Raw genomic sequence first — 11,298 nt, forward strand, 5'->3', positions numbered from 1 at the left:
GTTTTTATAAGTGATGAGAGGTGACTTTTCATTACTTAACTATAATCCATGGGAACTAATTTGGTGCCATAATTTCTCTGATTCTAGGAACATGTCCTCTTTCATAGTGGTGATATGATGCCCTTTCCCTTAAAAATGACAATATGAGTATATATAGCAGTGGTATGCATAAGGGTATTCTGTATAAAATGTTTATTGAAATATTAAATACTTCAGAGTATTCCTATGAAAATTCCTAAAATATTTCTTTTCCTAGGCATCAGATAGGAAAACATGTATTGATTTCATACAACAAGGAATCTTGATCCCTCCACCACCCCAGTATATTCTTAAAGTCAGACGTAGTCACCTAGTTGAAGATGCTCTGCGCCAGTTGAGCCAAGCTGAAGATGCTGACCTCCGCAAACAATTAGTGGTACAGTAAAAAGTCTCGTTGGAAATTTTTACTAAAGTGGGAGGGAAATACTTAAATAAGGCGTAATGAAAGAACTTGCATTTGCAACTATAGTCATCAGCCTGTAGTTTTCATTCCTTGCTTAACTTCAGAGAAAACTATGGGATATTTAATAGAACACTAAGATTATGAAGTAACTTATTAATTACTTATGCCTACAAAATTGCTACAAAATCCCAAAGTTTAATAATTTATTTTTTAAATAAATCTCAATCTTTTTTTTAACAATTCCTTTTTTTTTAAAAAAAGTTTATTTATGCATAGAAGAATCGGGGTTTAGGCCAGAGGTGTGAAGGGTGAGAGGATTTACCAGAAATGAGTGAGGAGCAGAACAGGTGAACCTACTGCAATACACTGCTAAGGGGAGCACAGCGAGACAGGAGAGATCTTCTGTGCTATATGTGGGTTAGTCCCCTGGCCGGGGATTGAATTCAGGTCTTGGCAGTGTTAGCACTGAAAATTAACCCCCAGGATACCAAGGGAGGCCCCTGAAGTTTATCAGTTTAAATAATATTAACTTATTTTAGAAATCTGCTATTCAGCTGAAGGTCACCTGACCTATACTGAATTCATATAAGGCTTTGCAGATTTTGCCTGTACTTGTTCACATGTTTGGAAGTTAACTAGGGTTCAGCTGAGGTAGGCTAGGCCTGAGTGTGGCAATTTGGCCCCACTTCCTATGTTTTCAACTTCTTTTGGGCTAGCTACCATGGACTTCTCTAAGCAGAGCCACAGATACAAGGTAGTAAACCCAGTCACACAACAATCATCACTTTAGTCATAGCAAGTATGGGCCATATCCATGTAAGCCTCCTTTGTGGAACGAAATGTAAATTCACAGACAAAAGACATGGATGAAGAAGGAAAAGAATTGAGGCTATTAATGCAATCACAAGCTGCAAGGGAAACAGATACTTTTCTATATTTTGGCTCTAGTTTTAGTCATATACTTTCTACTATATTGGTTCCAATTCTGACCATTTTCACTTCATCCTTTGTGGACTCCTGCAGGACTTTTATTGTGTGTGGTACCTCAGACCATTTGTCCTATTGAGGTGAAAGAGTAAGTTTAGCTGACTGTAGGTAAGAACTGGAGTCTGTCCAGAAGGAGTGGATTTTCCGGATCAACCCCAAGAGGAAGAATTAGGTTCTCAGAGAAGAAACAAGAACCTGGAGGGTAAAACTTAGATAAAGAGGGTATTTTCCAGCATGGAATTCCAATGAGAAATGAAGAAATTATGTTGTAATAAAACCAGAATTTGTACTTTTTCCCCCTGTGTGTATTTTCCTTTAAATCATGATTTTGAGGAGATCAACGGAAAATAATTCTACCTACAGGAAGTGACAGAGGTGAGAAGGTAAACTATAAAATAGAACCAAACAAAAGAGCCTGAGCATGATATGATCATCAAGGCCCATTATGAATGGGTCCTGCACACTGCATATGTTAGTGTAAATGTGCAGAAATAAAATCAGAAGTAGTCTTAATTTGTTATTGGAATATTCAGTTGGAATCTAAAGAAGGCCCTTGGAGATGACAGTCTGTAAAGTCAGCAGAAAGGAAACTCTTAGTGAAGATTACTAATGTTTATATTAAAAAGGTTAAAAAGAAATTAGCCAGAAAAGGAAGTAGGAAATAAATCATTAGAGACGTAGGATAAAAGCCAGGACTGGCCACAAAGTCCAAAGGTGGGCTTTAGAAAGGAAGTTCCTACTGATTTTCCACATTTCTAAGAATTCCTGCAAAGTGCCATGTCCAGGCTGACTGTAAGGTTGTTTATCAGAAATCCTAATGAGGGTAGAGGCAGGAGAAACCAAGTAGTTGAGACTGAGCCAAAGTGGCAAAGTAGGAAAGATGAGATGAAGACAGATAACAGGAAAGAAGAATCAGGAAATTTAGTGGCCTCCACAGACTTTGAAGCACCAGAAACTTGGTTCTGGATGCTGGTCAACATAATTGGTGAATACAGTGTCTTCCCAGAGTCCCCCTTCATCAGGTGAAGTAGCAGTGTGAAGGACCCAAGTACTCACTATACAGTAATCTGACAATAAATAGGTTCATGATATCCACTGCTCAGTAGCAAAGTGAGGGAGTGCAAATGGCAGTGAGGTGAAGGAGGTGGGATTCTGGGAATCCTGGTGACTATAGGAGGTTTAAAACTTTTCCGTGAAGATCAGGCATATATTTGAAATATAGACCTGGGAGTATGTTCTCTTTCTTCAGATTCAATTTGTTGAAGAAATTACTTCTCGGGGTGAAGGAGTAATATCCGAGTTCTTCCACTGTATATTTGAAGAGATGACCAAGGTCGAATACGGAATGTTCATATATCCCAAAGAAAGTTCCTACATGTGGTTTCCTGTTAATGTAAGTTTTCAATTAATTTTCTTGGGGCTTTTCAAAACAGAAAAAAATACCAGATACTGCAATATGAAAACTATACATAATAATGTAACAGTAGATGACAGCTACTCAAAATATCGTCCAGCATCACCTGGAACAGTTAGATAAGCAGAATCTAAGACTCCCTAGTTCTGAACATGAATCTTATAAGATCCCAAGGTGATTCACATGCACATTTAATTTTTAAAAAACTTTAATATACAACTGCACAGATTTAAAGTGTTCATTTTGCTAAGTTTTGATATAAATATATATCCATGAAACAATCACCACAATCAAGAAAATGAACATTTAGATCATCCCCCAAACTTTCCTCATATCCCTTTTTAATGTTATTCTTCCCTTACTTGTACCCCTTCTCCTGTCACTGAGTACCAGGATTGGCTGCTTGGAGTATATCAGCTAATTAACTAGACCAAGTGGAAGATCTGTGGTACATAAGATTGGATTACTTGAGTCAAGTAGGAGGCAGAGGGATTGCTCCCAAAGTACAGTCTTGCCTTCCTAAAAGAGTTAATATTTTTTTTCTTTTTTTTTTTTTTAATAGAGGCATGTTTTTTTTTATTTATTTGTTTGTTTGTTTGTTTGTTTTGTTTTTTGTTTATACATGCACTGGGTACAGTCAGAAGCACGGGAGGGTGAGAGAATTCAGCAGAGCCAGAGCGGGGAGCAGAACAGGCAGAAGGACCGAAGTACACTGCTGAGGGGAGCAGCGGGTGGCGGGAGAGGTCTGCGCGCCATGTGGGACCCTCCTCCGGCGGCCGGGGAGCAGCCGGGGATCAAACCGGCACCCCAGAGGCCGCGGGCAGCTTCGCTTCGCTGCCCAGCGCTCAACCGCTGCGCCACCGGGGAGGCCCAAGAGTTAATATTTTTATAGGATTTCTGCTATTGGGCTGGGCTGGCCAGTATAGAACATCTGTTATCTTTGCTACCAAGGCACAAGGTAGTTTCATTACCAGATCACGTCTCTTCATGGGGTGCTTGTTCCGAAAAAGATTTCCAAGTGCCCCCTTGATGGGGGATTTTATTAGGTAAATGAACCTAAGGTGATATTAGGTGACTGTAAAATTCAATAGTGAAAACTTGTTTTATAAGACTACCTGAACATGTTTTCTTATATTCCAGATGCAGTAACAAAAAGTAAATTCATTTAATAGCCTGAATTGTCCATTTGTATTTTAAAGTATGGATTAAGTTTAAATTGTATTCTTGCCTGCGTAAGAACCTTAAATTATTATTTTTCTGAGGTCCATTTTGTTTCTAATTTGTGACTTTTAGAATCAGGAACCAAAATCATTTTCACAATCTAATTATCCCTTCAGATTATTGATTATTTATAATACATTAAAGGATTTGTTTTCCTTTTCCAGGCTACATTTGAGAAGGAGAGATATTACCTCTTTGGAAAGCTGTGTGGACTTTCCCTACTCCATTTAAATGTTGCCAATATCCCTTTCCCACTGGCTCTGTTTAAGAAACTTTTGGGTCTCAATCCATCATTGGAAGACTTAAAAGAACTCAGTCCTCTTTTGGGGAAGTAAGTAGTTAGTCCTTATAATATCTAGGTCATTTAGATATAAATCATGCCCCCCACACACACACATACATGCACACACTCACAGTCTTCAAATTCAATAAATGTATGCCCTTTATATGAATTTGAATTTTAGCATGGCATAATCAAGTAAACCTTCAAAAATAGGAAAAAGCCAAATATTCCTCTAATTATAAAGCAATACACAGCTCTGGTCTGATCTCTTGATTTTATCCTGGTAGAAACAGTTGCCTTGGCTAGTTAATAATATTCTTATTGAGAATCATTCATGCTACATTTATTTTAAATGTTTTAGTATTTCATCAACATTATTCTTTAACAAATAAAAAACAGTTGTTTCAAGGTCAAAGGCAAGCTATATCCTGTAAGGAGAATATTGGCAACAGGTATGGTAAGATTGATAACTCTGATATATAAATCCATATATATATCCATATAAGTACATTTATATAGGTAATTATAAGATAAAGACATGCTCAACTTCACTAGTAATGGAAGAAGTACAAAATGAAAAGGAGAGACCATTTTTCTGTTTTCAGATCAAAAACTGTTAAAAATTATTTTTTGTAAAACATGGTTTAAAAAACTAAAACATGGTGTTGGCAGTAGACTGCGAAAAAAGGACTCTCTTCTCATGTTGTGTTAGTGGAAGAATCAACTAGCTCTATTTATACTGCTTGCCGTGACAGTCTGGAGCAGGGGTTCTCAATATTTGCAATAGTGACATTTTGAGCTGGGTAATTCTTTGTTGTGAAAGGCTGTTGTAGGCATGGAGGGACACGTAGGGCATGTTTAGCTGCATATGGGGTTGATACCCACTAGATGTCCGTGACGACCATTTCCCTAAATGTAACACAGATGTTTCCAGACTTTGTCAAATGTCTCTTGTGGGGGCAAATCAGCCCTGGTTGAGAATCACTGGTCTAGAAGAAAGGGCCTTTTTGTAATTGCCACAGAGACACAGTCTGTCTGTGAGGTGGCTTGGGCCAAAGAGTCAAACTGTTAAGGTTAATTCCTTTTTTTTTTTTTTTTTTAAGATTTATTTATTTATACAAGCACTAGGTACAGTCAGAAGCACGGGAGGGTGAGAGAATTCACCAGAGCCAGAGCAGGGAACAGAAACAGGCAGACCCACGAAATACACTGCTGAGGAGAGCAGCGGGTGCAGCAGGAGAGGTCTGCATGCCATGTGGGACCCTCGCCCGTGGCCTGGGATCGAACTGGTGCTGCAGAGGCTGCAGGCAGCTTCTCAGCCCAGCGCTCAACCGCTGCAACACCAGGGCAGGCCCTGTTAAGGTTAATTCTTAAGAGGGAGTGGACACAAGAGCAGAGGACTTACATGGCATTTTATACATTTCTAGATTGTTCAGAAATTTTTCCATTGAACATTTATAACTTTCAGAATTACTTTTACAATCTCAAATATAATTTTAAACCAAAATTCTCATTAGGGGCTTGCAAGAAGTTCTACATTATGAAGCTGATGACCTTGGAGAACAATTTCAGATATATTTTTCTGTGAGTACTGATGAAAGCCAGATTGTAGCTTAGATTTAATCTGCTTTTTTAAAATAATTTTTATTATATTATCTTAAAGATGGGATTCCTTCTTTGATCTTGAAGTATGTTTTACTCCTGTATGCTAAGACTCTCCTCCCACCTGCTACTGATTTGATACTTTATGTCTGTCTACTCTCAAATTATAAGTGCAAATGTGATTTTTTCAATCAATGTGAACAATAAACAACAAAATAATACATGCTTAAAAACAATGAACAATATATACTAAGGTAGACTTTATGTTTTTACCTATTTTAGAAGACTGTGCTACTGAATAAATAATTATGCTGCTCCCAGTATTTAACATTTTATAGGGAAGAATGTGCCAACAATAGCTGTAGTATGATTGATTATTCAGACTTTCCTTCATGTTTGGTACAGATACACTGGGACCAAAATGATGTGGCTTTAGTTCCAGATGGAATCTCTATACCTGTGGACCAAACCAACAAGTAGGTTTTGAGATCTAGAATATATGCTTTGAATACACATAAAATGTTTGTATTGTTGTATTTCATAAATGTAAGTTTTAGCTTCTCACATGGTCATTGAAGCTCCTTATCTTTTAGAAACATAAAAAGGTGTGGGGTAAAAGAGAGAAAGGAGTCCAGATTAAACATTTCCTTCACAGCACTTTTCACTAGTTATTCATGTAGCAAAAATCTTTTTTTTTTTTTAAGATTTATTTATGCATACAAGAGCTAGGATGTAGGCTAGAGGTGCTGGGGTGAGAGCATTCACCAGAGACAGAGTGGGGAGCAGAATGAGCAGATCTACCAAATACACTGCTGAGGGGAACATTTGGCCAGGCAGGAGAGGTCTGCTGAGCCATGTGGGTAGCTCCCTAGCCTGGGCTGTGATAGCTTGATAGTGCTTAGACTTAACCCCTTGCGCCACTGGACAAACAATTCTTTTTTAGCCTCTTGTCTGCATCAGACTTTATTTTAGGTGCTGGAGATACAGCAGGGGAAAAGACAGATAAGATCTGGGACTTAAATTGCAATGGGGCAGAAAAACAACACACAAATGGATTATATAATATGTCAGATAAGGATGAGCACTCTGAAAAAAATTAAAAATCAAGATCCTAGAGAGTTACAGGTGAGGTATGCTGGAGTGAGTACCACCTTATGAGAGCTGATTGTTATATTTTCAAAAATATTGACAGTTTATTATTAAAATTTAGTTTGAAATCAGCCATGATGGGAATATTTATACCACAGAAATCAGCAAATTCTGCAAAACAGGGTTCCGTCTCTTTTTTTGAGTGATCTGGTTGTTGACCATTTACCAGTACCCCACTGGTCCCCAGGATAGGTGAGGGGGTTGGTTTAGAAGGAATGGTTAGAGGCTGATCAAATGATGGGACCCAAGCACATTCAAGTGAAAATGGCTTTGGTAACAGCCTGGCCAGCTGGAAATTCATCATGCAGTGAAGACAGACTTTGCAGAAATAACTGCATAGTGACATGCGTTTGAAGAGGGGGTAGGGGAGGAATAGAGGACCAATCCTGAGAGGCATGTTTATACCTAATTGATGAATCACAGAAATTGCAGAAGGAGGAAATACCTCCTCTGTGTCCTAGCTACCAGATAAGACAGTGAGGCTGGTGACTGATGGTTAGTGTGAGTGGAGAACCAAGTGGCAGTTAGAAGAGCCAAAGGAGGTCAGATCATGGAGGGTTTTATGTTTATGTTTTACATATTATTATTGCAGTGACATTGGGGACAATACTGTATATGACCTAGCGGTATAGGATCACACTCTTCAGTGTGTCACCACACCATACCCATTACCAAGGCACAGATAGTTCACACCACGGTCCGCTAGCCCCCCTCCACTTTGTTCTACTCCCTCTCCCCTCTAGCATCCTAAATCTATAGTCAGATTTCCAAGGTTTGTTATGCAGGGGGTTGGGTTTTTTGATCCTGTTAAGGAGGTTTGTAGTTTACCCTAAGGGAAATTACTTTAAAAGATTTTAAGCAGTGTGACATACTCCAATTAGTGTTTTCAATAATCGTCTTGACTGAAGCAAGGAAATAGAAAGCAGAAAAAAGTAATAATCCTTCTGCTGTCTTCTTCAGGGTTCCCTCTTCTAGCTGGCCAGATATTCTTATATTGCTGCATCTTTCAGGGTTGGGTCATAAGCATAACTAGTTTATTTTCTTTTAACATAAAAATGGCAAAAAATGCAAAGTAGAGAATTTATTTAGTCACTTTGGTAAAGTATGTATTTTTTTTTTTACTTCCCAAAAGAAATGACTATATTTCTAAGTGTATCAACTACATTTTCAACACTTCTGTAAAGGCAATTTATGAGGAATTTCAGAGAGGATTTTATAAAGTCTGTCACAAGGAGATACTTAGATTTTTCCAGCCTGAAGAACTAATGACAGCAATGATTGGAAATACTGATTTTGACTGGGAACAATTTGAAAAGGTCAGTGATAACCCAACTGTCCTGAGTTTTCCCAAGAAATTTCTTAATATTCCTCCTAAAAATCATTTTCTCCCTCTTTTTCTCAAGAATTCAATTTATGGGTATGGGTATCACAAATCACATCGTACTATACAGATGTTTTGGAAAGCTTTCCACAAATTAACTTTGGAGGAAAAGAGAAAATTCTTATGTAAGTATTGCTAATAGATGGATCTTTAATTATATACTTTTCATTTATTGATTTTAAAGATTTTATTTATTTTTTTCATAGAACTGGGGTGTAGACCAGAGGTGCGGGTGATGAGAGGATTCACCAGAGTCAGTGGGGAGCACAGCAGGCGAATCTACTGAAATACACTGCTAAGGGGGTGTGGGGGGAAAGGAGAGGTCTGCTGAGCCATGTGGGTTAGCTCCCTGGCCGGGGATGGAACTCAGGCCATCATGGTGATAGCACTGAGACTTACCACTAGGCCACCAGGGAGGCTCCAATTATTTAGTTTTTTAAAAAGTTAAGTATCTTATTTGTGATGAAGTTATTTACTAATGGTGGGGACACATTAATAGCTATGCTATTATGTTATGCACAGCTAACAACAGTGGCAGGGTTAGAACCCAGGTACCTACCTTCTAGAATAGTGTGTTTTCACTTACATAAGCTTACCTTGCATTGACAAAAAAATAAAAAAGAAAAATAAAGTTATTACTATTTTACTACCTTCTCTACACTAATTCTAATCCTACCTCCAATTTTAGTTTGTATCTCCTTTCCTCAGTCTAGCTGGCTCCTAATCAAGCCTTTTAATCTTACATTCCTATCTTCATTTTATTATCTAAGTCCCATCGGACAATGTAATCTGTTTCCAATATTATTTTGGAAATAATAATAGCAAAGTACACTGATAGCGATGATGATGATGATGATGATGGTGACAGCGTTTATTATGTGCACATTCTATGCCAGGTATCAATCACTACATATCTGTTACTTCCCTCTATCCTAGTAACAACATTCTGAGGTAGCCACTAGATTTTTCCCCATTTCTGATCTGAGGAAAAAGAAGCTTGGATCATTTAGTAGTTTGCCTAAGTTCAGACAGCTGGTGATTTTAGACTTTGAATCCAACAGATTGATCCAAAGCCCAGGCTGTTGGTCACTAAGCTCTGTGGCCTTGTGGTATAAGAACTTCTCTTGGGAATCCAAAGGTTTCCCTAGGACAGACTGACTTATTCTTTCACCTACTCCTCCCATTTTTCATTTTTTCTGGAGATAGACATCTTTCTTCTTGTTATTTTTGTTGTTACTGAAGATGTTAGAGGGTAATTCCAGCTTCTTTTCAAACCTAACATATTTCTTCACTAGACAAAACTTCCAATATGGGGGAATCTGCTTCAGCACGCTGGTTTCATTGTCTGTACATTCAGTGAATTTACGTACATCTTCCTGCCTCTGACTTTTTTCTTAGGATTTTCCCCCTCTCCTTGAAATGTAACCCCTCTCTTCTTGAGAACTAGCAGAGGTAAAGTCTCCTGACTATCCCAGTCTGGCCTTTGTCCCTGTCCTGAATCTTATGGCTTTTGCTAGGCTCTACCCCTCATACTTCTAAATGAGCTAAACTGAATTTTCTTGTATCTTGCTGCTATGTTTTCATGTATGTAATCCCCCCCACCATTAGACCAGAAACACACTAAGGACAAAGACCAGATGTCATGATTTTTTCATGCTCTAAAAGAGCCTATGTAGTTCTTTCTGCACAGTGTACACAATAAATATCCATTGAATGAAGTGATTAGTTTCCTATTTTTCATGTTTAGGATTTTTTTCCTAATATTTTAACCAAAGTTTATGCCTTTCTAGTTTTTCTTACAGGAAATGATAGGCTACATGTAAGAGGCTTGAAGCAGATGGGAATCAAATTTCGCTGTCCTGATAATTTAAGTGAAGAAGACGACCCAAGAACACTGACATGTCATAATATTCTAGACCTCCCCAAATATTCTACCATGAAAAAAGTGAAGAAAGCACTTCGAGACACCATCAGTAATAACAGAGGATTTACAACAACTTAAAGAATTTAGTGAGGCCTCACTCTCATGTCCTCTTACCCTTCTATTCTTTTATTCTTCCTGAGACCTAAGAGTACCAAGGTTTGTTAGATTTTAGTGAGAATTAGCTGATAAATGTTGCGATAAACAATAAAATGATGACTAAGTAACTCGGTCATTAATGAGTCAACATTTCCTAATTCCTAACTTGCAATTGCATTATTTCCGTTACTGGTCCTTTTTTCTCAATAGTAATTGTCGTTTAAAAATAAACCGAGGGCCTCCATGGTGGAGCAAGGGGTTCAGACACAACCTATGAAGCTATCTGCAGCCTCTACAACACAAGTTCAATCCCTGGCTGGCCAGGGAGCAACCCTCATGGCGCAGCAGACCTCTCCTGATTCACCAGCTGCTTCCCTAGGCAGTTTCCTTCGGTCAATCTGCCTTTTCTGTTTCCCACTCTGTTTCTGGTGAATCCACTCAACCCCCCCATACCTCTGGCCTGTACCTCAGCTCTTGTATGCATAAATAAATAAATTTTTAAAAATAAATAAATAAATAAAAATAAACCCAATAACAAAGATGAAATTACTGCCATTGCAACAAGGATAGACCTAAGGTGTATTATGCTTTGTGAAACAAGTCTGATGGAGAAAGACAATAGTATGATTTCACTTATATGTGCAATATGAAGAAAAAAAGGAATGAAATAAACAAAATTTAAAAAAACGTTTAGATTTAGAGGACAGATTGGTGGTTACAGAGCAGGGAAGGGATTGGTAGGTTAGATGAATGAGTAAAGGGTGTCAACTGAATGGTGCTGGATGGAAACTAGATTTTT

The 11,298-nt window shown here is 38.1% G+C and overlaps 1 protein-coding gene across 1 annotated transcript in view; it reads left to right on the plus strand.

The window, feature by feature from the left end:
- HERC6 (HECT and RLD domain containing E3 ubiquitin protein ligase family member 6) overlaps positions 1-10,977 on the plus strand; it is a 133,717-nt gene extending 122,740 nt beyond the window's left edge. Inside the window, exons 20-27 of the mRNA XM_054687906.1 lie at positions 257-415; positions 2,679-2,822; positions 4,229-4,395; positions 5,865-5,931; positions 6,355-6,425; positions 8,231-8,414; positions 8,502-8,604; positions 10,270-10,977. Of these exons, the coding sequence (XP_054543881.1) occupies positions 257-415; positions 2,679-2,822; positions 4,229-4,395; positions 5,865-5,931; positions 6,355-6,425; positions 8,231-8,414; positions 8,502-8,604; positions 10,270-10,481 (1,107 nt within the window). The 3' untranslated portion in view covers positions 10,482-10,977. The remainder of the gene's footprint in view (positions 1-256; positions 416-2,678; positions 2,823-4,228; positions 4,396-5,864; positions 5,932-6,354; positions 6,426-8,230; positions 8,415-8,501; positions 8,605-10,269) is intronic.
- The last annotated feature ends 321 nt before the right edge of the window (positions 10,978-11,298 follow it).

Source organism: Talpa occidentalis, unplaced genomic scaffold (assembly GCF_014898055.3).
Source record: "Talpa occidentalis isolate TD23 unplaced genomic scaffold, MPIMG_talOcc4v2.1 talOcc4.6, whole genome shotgun sequence".
Taxonomy (NCBI): Eukaryota; Metazoa; Chordata; class Mammalia; order Eulipotyphla; family Talpidae; genus Talpa; species Talpa occidentalis.